This window comes from Anabrus simplex, chromosome 14, assembly GCF_040414725.1.
Source record: "Anabrus simplex isolate iqAnaSimp1 chromosome 14, ASM4041472v1, whole genome shotgun sequence".
NCBI lineage: Eukaryota > Metazoa > Arthropoda > Insecta > Orthoptera > Tettigoniidae > Anabrus > Anabrus simplex.
The window spans coordinates 95,564,888-95,585,387 of record NC_090278.1 but is presented as its reverse complement, the minus strand read 5'-3'; the positions used below and the strand labels follow the sequence as shown (position 1 = coordinate 95,585,387).

The window sequence follows — 20,500 nt, the reverse complement described above, 5'->3', positions numbered from 1 at the left end:
ATACATTTGGTGCTTCAATCACTCATGACGTACAGCCACCAACATCAGCAGTCACTTCTACAAATTCTAACACCACCGTCTCTCTGACAGATATTGTGCCTTACCCTGAACAGAAAGGAAATCAGAAAAGGAACAAAAAAGGAAAAAGATCTGAAATTGTTTCTGGAACACCATTCAAGGAAAAACTAGAAAATGAGAAAGAGGACAGATTACTGAAGGCCAGTAAAAAATCCAAAAGGAAGCTCTTTGACAGCCAAAGTGAAAAAAAAAAAATTCCTAAGAAGAGTAAAGAAAATGACACAGGGATCAAGACAAGTTGCGAAGAAATATTGTGTCCCGGATGCGAGGAACTTTACATTGAACCACCAGCCGAAGACTGAATCCAATGCAGTGAATGGTGGCATGAGTTATGCACAAATTACGAGGGGAAAAATACATTTAATTTTGATCATTGTTGAATGAAATAATGAACTTGGACTTGGTTCCCATTGGTTATTTTTTTAAATTTCAGTGCCATTTAATATTATAATCTGCAAAGATTTCATTTTAATTGACTGATTTGTACTATGATAACTGGATTTTTATTAAAAGAGTAAGAGGAATAAGTCTTGTTGTTTTCCTAACCCGGTAGTTTAATACGCAACCTTACCCCATAGCAAACGCACTCTTACCCCACTGTCGGGCAAGAGTGCGTTTTTGCAGCATATTTTTAGCTTGGTATAAAATCTCACTTTAAATTATAACTCTTTATTACGAGTCATGCAGAATGAGGGGGGATGGATGGGAGAATCGAACAAAGAAATTGTATTTAATTATGGCGTTTTCTCATGGCTCAGGATGGACTTGAACGTTAGCTGCGTAATCTTGCCCCACCTTACTCTACAGTTACTGTGAATAACACAGCAAGTGCTTGAAGTACAAAGTATATCATGTGAATTACTTGTGCATAAACAGAGGGATACAAAATTCTACCATTTAATGTGTGAACTGTTGCCCTGTGATACTGCATGCTTTGTTTTTAATATGATGTAAAACCGACCTTTACCCCACACCTCCTTGGGCAAAGCCGACTGTAGCAATATTATTTCGGTGTTGTGAGGCATTATGGTGCAAAATCAAAAGATGTATGTTACCTTTTATACAGGGTCTGAAAATGAAGCCAAAACAGGTAGATCAGAAGCTTCTAGAGATCTTTTTCATTATTTGTCACCGTCTGGCACTCAGAATCCATCAAATTAAAATTTATCTATCTTTTCTGTGATGGATGCACTGCCCAAAGTAAGAATGACACTATCCTAGTTATGTTGAGCAAACTTTCAGATAAAACCAGCGCAACATTTACTATCACATACCTATTGTTTGGTCATAGCTGTGTTACTTCAAGAGTACAAAACTATCTCCTAATAATCCACAGGGACACAGCATCCAGACAGAGGCACATTTCAGCCTGTCTGCAGTGGTCATGTGCAGTTTAGACATTGCAAAACATGATCAATGTGCACATTGTGACTGTAGATCACAAACAAATATTCTGATGTGCTGCTCCAAAGTTGTGATTTTGAACTTTTCTTTCGTTAATTGTTCTTATGATCAAAGAAAACTTGCTCTTCACTGTAAGACTATAAGAATAATTTTGTGTGGCCACTGCTAGCCAGGCGCAGTCCTCGCAAGGCAGATCCTCCGATGAAGGTGGAAGACGTATACTGTCCATAGCGTTCTACGAGTTGTAGGAATGTTGGGGACAGTCCCCAAGTCAAGGGAATTAAAATCCCTCAACCAGGCCGAGTAAGAAACCCAAGGACTCACCGTTGCACTGTTTCACTATCTTACAAAGTAGTTGTACTTTGAACTATCTTGTGTTTTACTGCACGCTCCCCACACTTACACTGATTACAAACAATCTCTAGAAACTGAACATCCTACATAATGTGTCAGAAATGAAGGATACCATCATTTACAACCACCGAGTAACCTCTGGAAACTTAAATATTTATCACGTAATATTCTGTCTACGTTACAGAGCTTGTGTACTGAGAGGATTCTGGTTCAACTTCCAAGGGCACCCAACATTTCCAACTCGTCCCGGTTTACAAATACAATGGAACCGAGTACCCAACCTGCCTTCAGATGGACCACGTCTGCAGAAAGCTGCACCAATGAAAATGCCAACTACTATCCTTCAGCAATTGTGAAACAATAATTTACAGAATAGCAGCATCAAGGATATGGACAGGACTTCTTTCCAAATATTTTCAATGGGATTTAAAATACATAAACTTATTCTCAACAACAACTTTAGAATTTATAATTGCTTACTGGTATTCCAATTTATCAGTAAGATCTCCTTTGGATGTTTGCAATTATCCACAAAATATTTTGATTATAGTAGTCTGAACCCTTGTCTTTGAATACTTGACTGAGGCACATAATGATATCATAAACAAACAGGTAAGAACAAAGATAAGAAACTGTACAAAAGACCAGAGGAATGCTTTTGATGGGATGGCAGGGCTAAGACTTCTACCGAGAACTGTGGACAATGAGCATGAACTCTGGTAAAAAAAACACCAGTTTTTGACATGAAACACCTATCAGTAAATCAAGGAATTTAATTTCAATTTACCTGGTGAATATTAAATATACTATAATAAAATTAAAATTAAAATTAACATTATGTTTATTTTACACCGTACATATTTCAAAACATTGATATTAGTTGATTATCTTATTAAGTATGCATTTTAATCAAGTCATTGAATTTTGGAAGATACTAATTGCACTGAGGAAGATAATTATGGATTCTTGAAACATGTTTGATCTGAAATAAACATTATGTCTATTTTATTATAGTACAGTAGAAGTCAGCTATAGCGAGTATGGCATATAACGACAATCCCGCTGTAACGACAGGTTTTGTCTCCCTTCAAAATTCCTATATTAAACTGTGTATTATCCTTCGGTTACAGCGAGAACCCTATCACTGATGCATCCGTGAGCGATTTATTCTGTTACCGATATTTATGCATTCCAGCGATTATGTTGCATGTGATCGATCACCTTCGGTATCGTTTCCTTACTATGTCCACTAGTGAGCTCTCTCGTCGACATTCGAAGGCGATATCGGACTGCTGACCCGTAAAGAAAATTCAAAATGAAAGAGAACATGTTTTCGTAATAAATAACGTGTCCGATAGCAGTTGTTCGTTAAAAATAAAGGCTGAAGTAAATGATTGCTTAACCCTTAGCTCTCCTTTTTTTCGGGACACTCCTGCCTCTCCAGGTCCAGTTAAAAAATCTGCTTGCAGAGGGATAAGAGACAGCACAAACATATTGACAGCATATTTATAAAAATCAACTAAAGCAAACACAAAATAGATATAATACAAGTACAATACAATATTCAGGTGCAATGTTCAGCATTTTCAAACCTGAAAGTATCTCAGACAGTCACTTTTTGTCTGTAATAGTGCATTGTGTGGAACTTCCCAAAACACATGCCGGGATGTAATCCAGGCTTACTGTTCATTGCCATATTAAGGATTATGCCTAAAAATTCTTTGAATTCAGGAAGAGTAACATCTATCCACGAATTCCTAACAGACTCGTGTGAGGGGCGTAACCTTTTGAATGTTTACACTAGCATACGGGTTATTCTCGCGCACAATTTCCGACAATAACTCGTCAGTCATGAATAATTGGAAAAAGTCAAGTTCAATCAACCTTGCGGTGGTTTATAACCTGACGCACCTGTGAATGGGCTTTAGAAGTCCAAGTCAGTGTCACGGTATTTCCTCCACCCATCAGTAGAGGTACCAGCACTGCCATTTAGCATAATTTTCTCATTATCGGTATAGTCATCACTCAACTCACCAAATCAATCTCGTTCCGTAATATCTTCCTCGCCACTTAAGTGAAAATCACTCTCACTATCGCTGAAATTAACGTCACTTTCACCTAAAAGTCTGGCTGTTTCTTGCTCATGCTACTCGAACGACACCATGTTGCTAAGCAACATCTGTTTACAAACTCATATGGTCTTCAAGGAATGTGCTCAAAGCCTGATTTCAAAGAGATTATAGTTATACGTGGCTTCAAAATGTCGTTGAAGGATGGCAGTAGCTTAGTGTACCTGTAATTCATGCACGCGTAACCGGACAAAGGAATTATATAGGGAAGAATGCCTGACATAGGATCTATGCGGGATATTCTCATTGTCGGGCGTGGTCTGCCGCGTGAATGCTAAGGGTTAATTTTAATGTTATATACTGAAATTAAGTAAGAATGTGATACAGCTCAAGATATGGCTGATTTCAGAGGACAGTTTATGTTTTCTCGCATCTAGTTAAATTTCGGAAAGGGTATTCCCAGTAAATTTTTAGCGAGGGGGTTATAATTTCTCTACACGCGCATGAAATTCTTTCATCATACATATGTGGTTTGTGGAAAAGTTGGAAGAGGACAGCAGAGGAAACAAGAAACTTCTTTACCGCGTGATTAAAAACAAGCGAAATAACCTAGAAGACATCAAGGTAATAGAGCAGGACAGTGGATCAGTAGTATGAGAGGAAGATGGAATCAAGAGAGAATTCAAGACTTTCTTTGACAAGCTCCTGAATGGAGAGGCATCAAATGTAATTCAAAACAGAGAAGAATCTGGAAAAAGTGAAGAGCCACTAATCACATGGTTGGAGATAGAGAAGAGCCTTAAAAGTATGAAGAAAGGGAAAGCTGCAGGAATAGATGAGTTAAGTGTGGACATGTTAAGAGCAGGAGGAACCCCAGCAATCCAATGGCTATATAGACTCCTAAATGTAGTATGGCAGAAAAATACCATCCCAGAAGACTGGAAGAAAGGTATAATTGTACCTATATTCAAGAAAGGCAGCAGACGGAAATGTAACAACTACCGTGGCATCACTCTACTCTCTCATGGACTAAAAATTCTGGAAAAAATTATAGAGAATAGACTGCGAGAAATTGTAGAACCACTTTTAGAAGAGGAACAATACGGCTTTAGGCCTGGAAGATCAACAATAGATCTTATATTTGCTGTCAGGATGCTGATGGAAAAACATTGGGAAAAAGAGAAGCCTTTATATCTACTGTTCCTTGACATCGAAAAGGCCTATGACAGCATACCAAGGGAGCTTATTTGGGAGTGCATGAGAAAGCTCGAAGTTCGAGACGGTCTAATTTCAAAAGTTTAGGTGCTTTACGAGAAAACCAGAAGCTGTGTACAGGTCGGTTCTGGACTGTCAGACTGGTTTGAAACAAAAAGGGGAGTAAAACAAGGTAATGCTTTGTCGCCCCTATTTTTTATCACTGTAATGGATACGATATTAAAGGCGCTAAAAGAAAAGGGGCAACAAGACTTAAAAGCTTTTGCATTTGATGTAGTAATTCGGGGTAACTCAGAGAAAGATGTAGAAGAGAGACTGCAGGGGTGGAATCAGGAGTTTGAGAGATTTGGATTAAACATGAACAAGGCTAAAACGGTAGTGTTGAAGGTACAGAAGGGTGACAATCAGCCAGAAATCATGCTAAATGACACTAAGCAGGACAGTGTCACAGAATTTAAATACTTGGGTAGTATAATGTCCAAGGATAACTTAGCTAAATATGAAGTAAATAGTCGAATCAGCAAAGCAACACATTTTTACCTCCAAGTAAGACAGCTACTATGGGAAGACCAGGAGGGATAAAATCAGGAATGAAAAAGTTAGAGAAGACGTAGGACTAGAAGACTCCTTACTCCATAAGATCCAAAAGGCAAGACTGAAGTGGTTTGGTCATGTGAAAAGAATGAGTGCCAACAGGTCTACAAGAAAGGAGTATGAAAGAGAAATCAGGGGAAAGAGACCAGTGGGCAGACCTAGAGAAAAATGGACAGACTTAGTGAGGAAGGATGTAGAGGAGAGAGGTCAGGATTGGGAGGAGATTGTGAACGAAGAATGGTTCATGGACAGAACAAAATGGAAGGGGCTCGTATACCACACCTGAAACCGGAGTTGGTCAACGATGATGATGATGATGATGACATATGTGGTTAGGTTAGGTGACACTATTTGAAGAAGAAAACTGAAATATTTGCTACAGAACCCTCTGGAGTGATACTATAATTTTTTCAGAATTAAATTAAACATACACTTTCACGAAGTATCGGAATTAGAAAAATAACAAACAAGTAAGTCATAGTGTGGATATCATCGGCGAAAACGCAAGTTTTGAACAAACCGATAGCCGTTTCATACTGACTATAATGTGTATGAGTTTCCCCCCCCAAATTTTACAAAAAAACTGAGATAATGACAATCCGCTATAGCGAGTAAATTTTTCGCCGTTACGAATTCTCACTATAACGTACTTCTACTGTATATTTAATACTGACAAGACAGATTCAAATTAAATTCCCAGATTCACTGTAAGCAGTCAATACGGATCAAAATAGACCACAAATATGGTCAAATTTATAATTCCAAACATTTTAGCAATCGGTACGAATGGTGGCAGCGATGTAACGAAGCATTTCCTTATCACTTGAAAAGTGTACGAGAGATCCAAATTGCAATGCGCCATTTGAAAGGCGAAGGTTGAAAGCAATTTTGGAACTGATGACGAAATCGTACAAAATAAGATGGCTGCTAAATGTGGGTAAAGCTCGGAGAGGTTGTTTTAAAACGTTTAAATCGTTATAATGGATAAAACCATATGAAGGAAACAGAATTCATGAAGCTTTTTAAAAATTGAGATATTTAAGTTGTGAAAAATTGAAACAATTTTTCATTTCGGGGAAAATGTCTAAATTTCTCCAAAATGAGGAGGTGAATGAAGTGAAAGAGGTTACAGGATATAGGAGCATTAAATTCTGAATCTAAGAAGCCCAGAATGTAATCCACAGAACTTTTCAGAAAATTTTGGGACAGAAACTCAAAGTAAAAGCTGAGTCAGCATCTCTTAAACGAAAATCACCACCATCAGCACCAACTGCAAGCGTGCAAGCAATGGAAGTTGATGGTAACCTCTAACACAACTGTACGGAAGGGTCAGAAGTCGATATATGATGAGATCTAAGTTATGATATTTGTGTAGTTTATTCATTTGAAATCTTCCACACCCCCGACTCTCAACAAGACGTTTCACGCAATAAACGGTTACAGTAGTGTTACGGACACTTCTACATTATCTTTTCGGAGCACACTGCAAACCATGAATTCAAATTACTGCCAACAGTAACAAAAAGTGCAGAGTGAGATGCACATGTTAAGCTGGTCCTTGGAGGTCTTCTCCTCGATCAGAGCACGAGAATTGTTCCCACTCAGGAGGGGCTGAGAGCTGCCTACAGTGCTCTTACAGATCACGTTGGTCAGATGGCGCATGACAATCACCAAGCTGAACAGACGCAATGATCCAACCGAATGAGGGATGGGGAGATATTACACTAGGAAGTTACAGTTGTTGTTAATGTTGTATTACATTCTTGCCTTGTTAAATAAGTTTGTCCTTTGGGCTGCTTAATGTCTACAACGATCTCTCTTATCCAAAAGGAGGAATGGTTGACTTTCTATTAGTGACAGACTCAGTCCCAGCTTCAGAAATACACAACTCAATTATTACAAATACAGTGGAACCTCCTTTCCTGGAAAAGAAGTTTCAAATTTTACAGCCCTGAAAGTTTCCTAACCACCCACCAATTGTTCCTTGAAGTTCAATCTTTCATATACCTCGCAATCTGATTTTTAAGGTCGAATTTTCAGGGGGGTTTGGAGATATACGCCAGTATACACCATAAGCTAAAAGAACAGTAGAAAGTGCATTATTACGCCATTTACAGCAATATTTAAATGACATTTATCCTACATTTATAGATATGTCATTTCCTTTCCCCAGAATTTCAGATAGCTTTGGGGCACTTTTAAAATTTGAAGTCAATTAGGAAAGATAATTTACCAAGGAATATTTTTGGTGTAGGAAACTTCTATATGGACTGACGTATTTTCACTACAGACAGCCAACGTGTCGGCTATCGGCAAATGCTAAGGCAGTCATAAAACTGCAAAGTGGCCATTGATCTGGGAGTAGGCACCCCCCTAGAAAAACAATGCAATGCACATATGCGATATCTGTGTTATGATGCTGATGGCTCTGCTTCCCTCAAAACACTTGCTGCAGAAAATGGCAGCCAGAGGAACTGAGATTCATCAAACTAAAAGGGACAAGATCAGAAATAAAGTGAATAAGATGGTGCCCATCGTTAGTACCATAAAGATGTATAGACTTCAGTGAAACAGACATGGAATGAGACTTGTCTCGAAGTGGAAGGAAGAATATAAAACCAAAGAAACATTAGACAGACACGGCAAAATCAGAGGTGCAGGAAAAGGGATTCACATGGGAATAAGTACAAGAAAAGAAAATGTATGAAGAAAGAAAGAAGGCGATCAGAGCTCGAATACCATACCCGAGGAACTGGAGTTGGAGAATGATGATGATTATAACGAACTGAAATTCAAGCTGCTGCAGAAAAACTGGTGAAGCAGACAGGAAAAATCTTTTCATATTTCGAAGATGTCATAACATAGTGCAACTAATATTTCATTTGTAGAAAGACCCTTGTTTCCATCTGGATAAAAATTAAAAACAAAATAAAATACAATTCTGTATGAGACAAAAAACGAGATTCGTTTCATACAACGGAGTGCAGTGTCTCTCCACAATCTTAACCGTCACAGAACTATGGGACTTCCAGAGACTTATAAAATCATTCTTCATTTTTTGCAATTTTTTTGCTGTCTGGATTAAGGGAAGTCTGGCTTGTCAAGGCCCAAGTTAAGGATGTTTTACTGTAATTGTGAACAAAATGTTTATACTTTTTGTGTATTTAAGAGTCCCTGAGGCTAAATTTGTTTGCAGCACACAATATTTAGCTGTTGTCTTACTAGTAAATACAATAGCTATTAATACAACAGACAGGTGAGAAAGGTATATAGACCAATGTATATTTTTTAGAAACAATAAACAAAAGGACAACATAAAAAGTGAGGATGTCAGGAAGGAGATTGAAGTAGACAGAATGGGGAGAAGTAAACTGAAATGGTTTGGATGGTAGGGGGAAGGATACTGAAGTGGATGATGGAAGCTAAGAGCGGTTGGACTCGACAAGAAGGAACTCGGATTGGGGCACAATGGTGTTTGGATCGAGGAAGACAGAAAGATACTGTTATGTTCCGACCTGGTGGTAGCTAGAAAAGGGAAACTGATGACGATGATGACGTATATTTAACAGTCCCTGAGCCTAAATGTATGTGCACCTCGCAACACTTAGCTGTTGAAGATCCACTGTCTTATTAGTAATTAAAATAAGTAAGGAACACCAACAACTGCAGGCTGCCTTTAAAAGAAGGAAAATAATTACGATTCATCCTAAAACAAATTACGTATGGTATTGAGGTTCCACTGTACACAAGAGAGGAGATTCACTGATGAGGCACATGGAGATGTGACTAACATCAAAGAGAACTCATCTGGAGGTGGTGGGCGGCCGCTCGTACCGACACATCACAGAGAACATGTCCCCGCCAAGACGAGCTGCCAGCCACCGGTTCTTGATGACGGCAAGCTTGAGGCACTCGCAACTGAAGCGCGCCTCCAGGTTGGTGTGTAGGGCACGACCCATCCCCTCTATCACCAGCAGGTCCACATTCTGGACTTTCATCGCCTCGGCCAGGTCCTTGTTCAGTCGACTGCAAGAGAAAACATTTATTACATATGCACACATCTTTGTCTGCAAACCTCTGTGCCTCCACAATTCTCTACACCTCTTATTCTTAAATCATTAAAAATCACATCTAATCATCGTCCTTTTTGTCTTCCTTTGCTTCTCTTACCCTCCATGTTCGAGTCCATTATTCTCCCCGCATGAAGCCAGTATAATAAGGCCCGATTTCTTTAATGAATGTTAGTGTTAACACTGTTGTTAAGCAGACTTAACACACAATTTAACAAAATGACCATCTCATCAAGAATTTCTTTTTACAATTGGCTTTACGTCGCACCGACACAGACAGGTCCTATGGCGATGATGGGATAGGAAAGAGCTAGGAGCGGGAAGGAAGCAACTGTGGCCTTAATTCAGGTACAGCCCCAGCATTTGCCCGGTGTGAAAATGGGAAACCATGGAAAACCATCTTCAGGGCTGCCGACAGTGGGGTTCGAAGCCACTATCTCCCGGATCATCAACAATTGTTAACACTAATAAACTGTTAATACCTGCATTAAATTAACCTGACACCAGCCCTGTGTTAAACCTCGTAACAGCTGTTAAAATTTCAAAATGGCAGCAACTAGAAGATGTATTTTGAAACTATACTGCTGTATGAAGACTATCTATAAACTGAAGAAAGCAAAGGATACAAAAACCATAATTACTTGAAGTAATTGAAAACAGGTTCGAGTTTCCCATAGTTTGTTACTTATTAGTGTCTACAGTGCAGGAGTAGCTTATAGTTCTTAGATATTATGCTTCAGACTCTTTTCACGTAACTGTAGGTGACTATGTTCATGAGTGCAAGACAGGAGTGCTTAGAATTGTGCAAAGAGTTTCCGCTGCATTAGCAAGGCATTACATTACTTTCCATGCAGTAAAAGAATGCGTGAAAATCATTCAAGATGTATATCAATTATCACATCTTCCTGGTGTTGTAGGAGCTTTAAGATTGCACTCATATAAGAACATACTGAATGTTGTGTATGTTCTTTTATTTTTTAAGCACACTTGCATACTTTCAAATTAAATCTTGTAAATAAAGTTCTAGGGGGTCCGCTGTCTGTAATTTTATTTATTTCACCAAATTTTGATATATTTATCCATTTTAGGTTGACCAGATATCATATCAGGACTTTTTAGATTTTGTGTCTGTTTCTTCCACCATCACAGGTAAACAGCTCAACAGATATTTAGTCTACTCATTCAGGAGTATGTTCCGATATACATATCCTTTAAAAATCACTGAACAGATGGGGGTTTATAGGAAGAAAAGAAGAGGTTTCTTTTCAATTTCCTCTTATGCTATTGATTATATGTAAAATCTGTGGACTGTATGTGAAATGCCCTTTCATTTTAAAGTAATTTTTGTTATGTACATAATTTGGTTACTCTTCAAATGACTGAGAAAAATACTATTTTCTACGGGCTTCATGCTCTCCAGTGAGTGACAGACACTTTTGCACACCTACAAGGATCCATAACAGGAGAAAATCAGAGGATGCATAATATTTCTCTCGGCTTGAAAATTAACCGCACTTAATGTATCTAAACACTGAGGAAATATGAACTTGAACCTTTCTTTTGGTGTCTGGCTGCTGTCTGTCTATCTGTTTGTATATTCCTACAAGTGGAAAACTGGTGGACTTATTTCAACGAAACAATTTATTTGAATTCTACTCGCTCTGGATTGTGTTATCAGGTACATATGATGTCATGGTAACCACACAGAGAGTGGTATTTATAGGAAGATTATTCTCAAATATTTTCATTGACATTAGAGCTATCAAAAGACTGTATATAACAAACATGTAAGCATATTTTATTTACATTCCTTTATGCCATGTACGTATTTAGCGTACGACTGATAATAACGCAGATGGTTACGAAAATTTGGATTTTTAGTCCAAGGCCCGTGGGGCATGTCATGCATGTCACTTCAACGCAGATAACGGAGAAACCTAAAGAACCATTATACTCTTTTCGGTAGGGCAGATATTAAGAGAGGTGATCAGAGATACAATATGCAACCTGAGAATCGCGGAAAATTTCACACATAATGTTGGCATTACAGCATAAGATATTTGAACTTGACACCAGGATGTCAGCGACTCTTTAGACTCTAAGAATTGTATTCTACTATTAACATTATAGCACATATAATTTTTGGAATATGTGGCATTCATGGGACTCTAGGAAGTCAAAGCCTTTTAACTTCAAAACTGTACCATATGTATATACCCTAGCATTAGGCATTTAATTAGAATAATGCCATTCATGTTTTATCTTAGTAATGTTTTATTCTGTACAGTCGCTGTTGAATAGGCAGGCTCATCAGCAGCTGACGATGACCTATTTAACAGGTCGAAACCGGTACTGTCTTTTAATAATGTAATTAAAATTGTTGACACTTTGTACAATAAAGTATTGATCAGGTGGAAAACTAAAATAAAGTGCTCAAAATATCAATACAGACCATGAAACTGATAGATTATAGTTCTTCAATATGCTTCATAAACAGCATCTGACAGAATTTTTTGATCTTCACATTTTGTTTACCAGTGCATCATCTTTTATACTTAATTGTGATTGGCTGATATGTCAACACACAGTGCTCCCTAAGGTGTTTCAGTGCTTCACAAACGGCAACTGACGGGATTATTTAAACTTCACATTTTATTTACCTGTGCATTGTCTTTTATACTTATTTGTGATCGGCTGATAATGACCAAGAATACGGGTCGAAACTGGTACCAATTATAATTAAGTAGGAATGTAAAACTTACATTTCTTATTTTAATACGAGTAGTATTAAAAGGGTGAACCATCATATATCTTCCAGTTGTAATTGACGAACCTGGGAGAGACTGTGCTATCATGCTGAAGTATAATGTCTTGGCCGGGGCACTCGGAGAATTCCACGCCATGAGCTTCTCTTCCACACGTACCACATAGATGGATTTGAACAATGACATACCATGTGTCCGAGTCTCTGGCATTGATAGCACCGCATAGGAGGTGTGATGTATGACCTCACATCGCAGGGATAGGTTGTTACCTTGACTTTCTCTGGCAACACTAACAATTTGAAGGAGGCTATGAACGCACCCGTGGCAACGTCTTCACCGTTGACTTTGCACATGATGCACCGGACGTGGGTCTCACTGTCAGTGTTCAGAACAAGATCACGGTGGAAGATAACGCCACGAACAAAATTCAAGGTTTTGTTGCACTTAACACGTTGAGTGCAGAGCCGATTGTAGCACACTATTCCACTGGTGCCAGGCATGTTTTTGAATTGCATTCCGCTGGTGCCACAGCAATTGTACGCGTTGTAGACTGTTTATATAATCTTGGGATGTATTTATATGATGTACTAAGTAAATTTTATCTCACCATACCATGGTCATCCGTGACGCCATATGGTGTCACATCAATTTTTAGGAAAGATAAAATATAGCGTGACGCCATATGGTGTCACAGAATTTTTTGACATGGAATGTTCAATACGAATTTCCAATACGGGATATTTATTTCCTAATTCAAATTAACGCAATATTTATGAAAACCTAGTAAAATGCAAAACAAGTACTTATATTACATTACATATTGTTGTGAACAGTTTTCTGATAACTCTAAACAATGAAAATATGCGTCTCGGCATGCCCGAGTTCTTGTTACTCGTTGTAATTTTTCAAACCTTATTGGCATCGTTGTTCAAACATCGTCCTTTTGTACACTTGTTTCATGTGCTGTTTTCATATTTATGTTTTGCACATCTGATCGGGAAGTTAAGGGGAACGCGCTAACTACACGCTACCTGGCTACTGGCGCAGCTCGACGCAGCCCGGTTGGTTCACGTCCGCTGCTTCGCTCCTCCCTACCTCTTCGCCACACCGCGATACTCCCGCGGCACTTTTAATTTTATGACTTTATTTGCTCAATTTTGGGTTTAAACTTGCGCTGGGTACATGCAGTTTTCACCTTGGCATTCCACTGCCTCCCACGAATATTCCTACCAAATTTCAACCGAATCCGAGTGTAACACATGTATGTGTTCCCTCGTAAGATTATTACCAATATCTTCCATTTTTTAATATTTTTGCACAACTATATAAACTGAGTGATAATACGTACGTAAACGTGGAATAAACAAAGCCTGGCGCGCTTTCACCTGTGACAATGACCACTGGCCAGTCAGTGGCTTCGGAAGAATACTGTGGCGCCACATGGTGGCATACAGTCAAAAATACATAGCTGGAATAGACCCTGAAGTTCGCCCTTCACGTAGTTCCAATTTTACACTCATAGATGTCACAGCTGATTATCTACGGCGCATCGGCTGAAACTCCACTGTGCCGCCATATGGCGTCACGCCAACTCTGATTTCAAGAACAGTGTGCCGCCATATGGCATCACGCCATCTCATATTTGAAGACCACCGTGACGCCATATGGCGGCACGTGGCACCCAACGTGTTAAGCAACCGATATGCCTGGAGCGCAGTGCTCGTCTTAAGAAGCAAACCACCACTGTGCATATTCTTTAGATCCTGAAGTTCGCTGTATACACCTTTGATACGTAGGATTTATATGACCAACTTGAAATCTTGCACATCAGTTCTGGTAGCAACCAGGAACCTAGGGAAACTGGAACCTAAACTAATACGCTGCGCTTGTTCCCAGGGGGTTGCCCTCCTTAGGGAATCAAATGTTAAAGACTTGGGTAGCGAACTACCAGTGGCAGGCGGAAGTTGTTTTGACACCATGCTTGAAATCATTCTCCCTGAATGCCACCCACTTCGATCAGGGGCCGCTGTAGCCGAACCAAGCAGCCAAGGCAATACCCACCCAGTCGTAGCAGGTATTGCCCAGGGTACAATGTTAGACGATGCCTAATAGGGAATGACTGAGGCAATGAGCACTGGAACTCCCTTCCTCCTATCTCCCGCAATAGCGTGTACAGAGTAATAAATGTAGAGAAAAAAATGTGTAAATAATATGTCCTTCTGGCATTTGGCTGCACGGGGACCTGTGTTGTCAGGCGGATACTACTGCAAGGGTACATGGCGCTCCCACCCGAAGGCTTCCCGGGGTCACCAGCGGGCTTTCGAGCGTAATCGCACACGTAAGAGGCCCATCTTCGAGTAGCACGCACATCAAGAATTTTGAATCGGTCTACAACCAACCCTAAAAAAAAAGGAGAGGACTGATGGCCACATGACCATTTTAGTCACCTTATATGACAGGCAGGGATTACCTGTGAATGTATTCAGTCCCTCCCATCCACAGGGGATCCACCACATGATACCAAACCACAATCTAAGTCTGTGCCTAGGTCACCCCTTTTCGTCGCCTCTTACGACAGGCTGGAGATAAGGTGGGTGTTTTCTTTGTCTGCGTCCCCCACCCAAAGGGGTTATTTTATGAGAAAATTAATGTAAGATAGTTGTACCATTTAACTACAATAAATGAATAATTAGCAGAATATGAATATAGGAAAGTGAAACTAGTGTCAAATCAAATGAGACAGAAAGACAGACGGAAATAAGGTAAGAAAGAAACACATATATATAATAGGACAAACAAATGTCAGGTCAGAGTGGGAAGATTAAGCAATAGAAATAGGAGACAAGGACAAACATGGAAAGAGAAAAGGACAAAGACAATCTCCACATTAGCTCTCTCCTCGTGAATCCCAGATCTTCTACACCCAACTCTTCTCAGTTCCTTCATTTGTGCTTCAGCTTCATCAGGAGGGGCAACTTGATAGATCTACAGATCATGTGGGATAAGTGTAGGATATTCTTACTCCCCTCTATCTGACTTGATTTAACACCTGTTTGTTCCGTTACATGTGTTTGTACCTGAGATCCAGACAGGGTCCGCTCTGAGCCGTGTCCATGGCTACCAGCCGCTGCTCCGCCAGCGCCGCGTGGATCACCTCGCAGACTGCCGCCGCCTGTTTCAGCAGCACCTGGAGCTCTGCATGCGTCACGTCGTTGAGGGCAGGCGTCGAGTTTGCGCACATTATCACCTGCAGAGCAAACGTGTCCCCATTGGTTCAATCCAGTTTTCAATAAATTTGTAACGATTTTTTAAAAATAACTGTTTGGTTCTTCTGTCTGTTGTAACTAATTTTGAATAATACATTTATAACTGCCTGCAAAAGAAAACATACAGTAACAGTATTATATCTGGAAAAGAAACAGTTTAATTAAAATAGAATGACAAAATTTGTTCTTAAGAGAACATCAGATTTTATCAAAATCCCTCTCAACATGTAGAATTTAACTTTTGAGTCAAAAGGCTTAAATAAATATGAAAGACGAGAAGACCCTATAGATCTTTATATGGAATTGTATATATTTTGTTTGGTGGTATTATTAATATGTATTTTACCGTATTTTGTTGGGGTGACACAAAGATAAGAATAACTCTTTGTTTTGTAAACATTGATTTATGAATATTTGATCCGTTATTAGCGATTATAAGATAAAGTCACCTTAAACTTATCTAAATGACATCTTCTTTTCTCTCCTTACAAGCACACACTGCAATGGGCTGATTGCTCAAAATTAGTTTTGGCAGACTGAAGAAGCAAACAGTTATAAATAATATATATAATACAAACCATTTTCAATACATACGCAGGCCGTGGCAACAACTTTCACCGATTCATGTTGCAAAGTGTACTTCCCTCCCAATTACGAGAAAATGGAATTTGAATATTTCGAGGGTGGTTCACAAGACTAGCATGCGACACATTCCTAAGCTCATGAATCTCGCCTCTGTAGTGTTTAAGTGGGTTCATTTTAATGTTCAGTTTGTACATTATTTGCAACACATGCACATTAAAGATATGCATTTAACAAGATTGGTTGACTTTCATGTGCTTCTCTGTTGAAACTGGATGTTATGTACTTAAAATATTAGTACCTCATTGTTAAATATCGGCTATTACAAGAACTACGTAGATACAGTAATCACTTGGTATCACAACGGCATACCCAGCATTTGCTTGTGTAAAGGACTGCGACCAAAACATTAACAAAATCTTTTATCACATGTCTCCATCAATACAGCGTTGCTTGTCCTTGTGTTGAGACTACAGACAGGCCTGTGAAAAAACAGCAATGTACGAATACACTATGTAGGTGAGATTTGATCCGTGGACCACGAGCTTGTAAAACGGAGAACTCATTAGTTCATTGCACTAAGCGTTTGGTGTGAATATGTGTTGCGTGCTCATCTTTTGCAGCATTCTCAAAATATTCAAAACAATTTTTTTTCAGAACTGCTGGAAACTGCGCCTTGTAATTTGAATTGGTGAAAGTTCTTGACACGGTCTGCACGTATATTGAAAATATATCAAATCACTGGTGACACATTAGCAAGGTAAGAGGTGAAAACAAATCTTCTAACTAAAGGTCAGTGATAAATCACAGGCCAAAAAAATAATGCATAATACTTTTCATTTTCTTGCTGCTGAGAATTTAAAATTCACTCCCTCTATCAAAACACCATGCGGTCAAAAAAGGAACTGCCTTTGTGAAAGAGGATTACAGAGATAGTCTCTGTCCAAAGATCTCATCAATTTGACAATAAGGATTTACAGTAATCTCTTGATTTAACAAACTAATAGGTGCTACAGGTTATCCATAAACATGCCATTTTATAGTGGATTCAGCCTAAAATATTATCAAGTTTCAGTTTTGTTTCCATTTGTTTCTTGATAATTATTGATCGAAACTGCTGAACACTTAACAGTCATGTCTGGATGTGATGAGGTAGCTACAAACGACACAATGCCGCCCAGGTATTCTCTGACCAAATATAGTATAGTACTACATAATACTGTTTTGGGGACATTAGGTTGTGTTATCATTATTAAATTCTGATGCATTTCAATCTTGCAACCAAGACCATCTAAAACGTGCAAATTACCGTAAGCGTAGTCAAGTGAAGGTAATGTAACTGTAAATTAGATCTTGTCATCACGCCATTACCACACTTAGTATCCGGTCATTATGACTTGATGGCTAATTTTAATCAGACCAATGACAATATAGAACTTACTGCATAGTAAGTAGATTCAAGATAGAAAGACCCTGTTGGAAATGTACTTTGTTCCAGGACCACCACAGCTAAGGTGAAAGATGTTAACACATCGCAGACCAGGTGCCCTTCTCCCCATGCACAGCCCTGTTCCCAGCCATTTTCTAACTACCTCTAAGCTGGAGTGCATGCATTCAAATACTCTGTCAGAACTTCACTAGCTTTTGAAGGACTACTGTGTTTTTTTCTGGTGGCCTTCCTGAATAGTTGTTGAAATGCAGGTAGGTAAGCATTTGTTGAAATCTATTTTGGATCATAGTTTTCTAAAATATGGGGTTTTCTATTAGGGGATGGGCTGGTCAGTAATCTTTCAGATATGATTTCTTCACCTGCCCTATCCATATACACATAGCAATATTTTTTTAATTTCCCTGCTAGTGACATTAGTCCGCTTTAGTATTTTAGGGGATATGTTATGAGAATGGAATTCTGCTCATAGTACAAGTTTGTCTGCTCAGCTACATACTGAAAAAATTCCTCACCAAACATCAGTCCTGTTACTTGTACTATGTTTCCAGATTCATTAGGCCATACCTTTAGACCAGGAGCACCTTCAAAATCCTCTAGCCTAGGTTCACTGTTGCCATAACCCAGTTGTCAGAAAACACTACATTATTTACAATATTTAGAATATTTACACCCGTAACACAATTATCAGACTCGTTCTGCGTTACGTGAGTTCCACACCTTGAAGATAAGGCTATATCCTCGTCATCACTTGAAACATTTCCGTTGGAAGATATTTCATCATCGAACTCTAAATATTCAGCATAACTTGGATATTCGGAGCCTGTATCAGCACATAATTTGCAAATAATTTCATCCCTGTCTAAACACTGCCATCTTGCATGGCTCTTCGAACTTGTAAACATGTAATCAGGAAATGCAAAGAAAAGCTATGATATGAAGAATAATCGAAAAGAAATACGACTATCGATTGTGTAAAACCATACATAACAAAATTCTATCACCCTTGAACTCCAAATAGTTCCTGTATATCTCAAAAGATAGCACTAAACTTCAGTCTGCTGCTAACACGAGATAACTCGGGACAGGTCCGCAACGCTCGGCCAGGCAAACCTCGAGTGCGCATTGCGTTAAGACTTAATTATGGAGGGTAGCCATCGTCTTTGTTAAAATTATTTGGGTGTTCCTTAACCTTCGTTGGCACCTTCCTACATATTTGGCCAAGATAAACAGATCCACAGCACAGTTTAAACCAATAGGATCTTTAACAGATTGCAAGCAAATGCTCATGTTCTTGATATTGTGCCTTCTGAGAATATCGCCGATCATGTGATGATCTGTCTTTTGGCTTAGGATGTAGCACTTCGTCAATCTGTTTCTTTGAGTAGCCATTGTTCAGGAATGTTCTGGTTAAAAACACAAGTTCACCGTTTAACTTACCCTCCTCACAAACCTCCCTCGCTCGGCTGATAAGGATGATAAGAACAGCACACTTTTGGCAAGGATGGTGATGAGAGGACCCATGAAGATATCTACAATAGAACCCCCATTTAACGTTTTTACAGTGACCTGATTTTTTTAACCTTAAATACAGATTTCAGTAGAAAGCACACCTTTTCCAGATATCCTTGCCTGTTTTAACATAAACTGGACTATCATACATTATTTACACAGTGACAGCAATAAAACAAGGACATATCTATCCTAACCTGTTGTTACAGTTTGTGCTTCATTTTGACAGATTTTTGTCAGAGAATGCAAAACTGCTTTGGCAGTTCTTGTAACGTTATATATGATTTTCTATAAAAGTTGGGAAAGATGCCAAACTTGCAAAAAAATAAAAAAATTAAAAAAACACATTACAATCGGTATGAAAAAACACTCGGTTTGTTTAAACATTTTCACAGATGTTTTCCAAGCAGCGGCTTACGCATCAGCACATACTTTCTAATTACAATAGCCTGAACACGCACATTCAGTTTCATTCTTAAAAATTGTAACAGCATACCTGCCAACTTTACAAGACCCAAATCAGGAGATTTTGATAAGAAAATCAGGAGATACAATTGGTCAAAACTGCTTATTCTACATGTCTTGCGCAATACAGTACTATGATAAATTTATACAAAAGCCCGACTTGCTATATGAGGTTACAAGGCTAAACACTGCACATCTCTATTCCCTCACAGGAAGAATGATCGGTCTCTGATAAGCCTTCTGAAAATAGTATGAACTCATGCTCCACATGTGTGAATCAGTCATGCACTTAGATGCCATTACTTAGCAAATGCATAGATTAATACATTGCATCAAGCGCCCATGTGCAATGATATTTGTATCAAATAACTAGCTGTTGTACCCGTGCTTCGCTACGGAATTCTCAGAAAGACTGTCCTTATAGTTTTCCCAACTGAAGTCAACATAGGTCATTACAATGATGTCAGTATGAATGTCACGATTAAAAGTAATGCTGCAATAAAATATTCAATAAAATGAAAAACAGAACATTTTCCCACTTTTAACGAAAAGTACTACCATGGTATTTGTCATGTTGCGGTACTAATCAAAAGTAGCGTAGACTCACGGTATTCCTCACATTATGGTACTACTCACAGGTAATGTTATGCGCACATGTAACACAGACCTATGGTGTTTC

General features: G+C 38.8%; 1 protein-coding gene across 2 annotated transcripts in view; it reads right to left on the bottom strand.

Annotated features, from left to right (window-relative positions):
• The window catches only part of LOC136885531 (4'-phosphopantetheine phosphatase), a 78,492-nt gene that overhangs the window by 2,461 nt on the left and 55,531 nt on the right, over positions 1-20,500 (bottom strand). The window contains exons 14-15 of one of the 2 annotated variants that reach the window (XM_067158129.2): positions 15,627-15,796; positions 9,506-9,740 (exon numbers count right to left, since the gene is read on the bottom strand). In XM_067158129.2, coding sequence (XP_067014230.1) covers positions 9,518-9,740; positions 15,627-15,796 — 393 coding nt within the window. In that variant the 3' untranslated portion in view covers positions 9,506-9,517. Of the gene's footprint in view, positions 1-8,361; positions 9,741-15,626; positions 15,797-20,500 lie in introns of those variants that run through there. The other variant, XM_067158128.2, reaches the window with a different exon arrangement.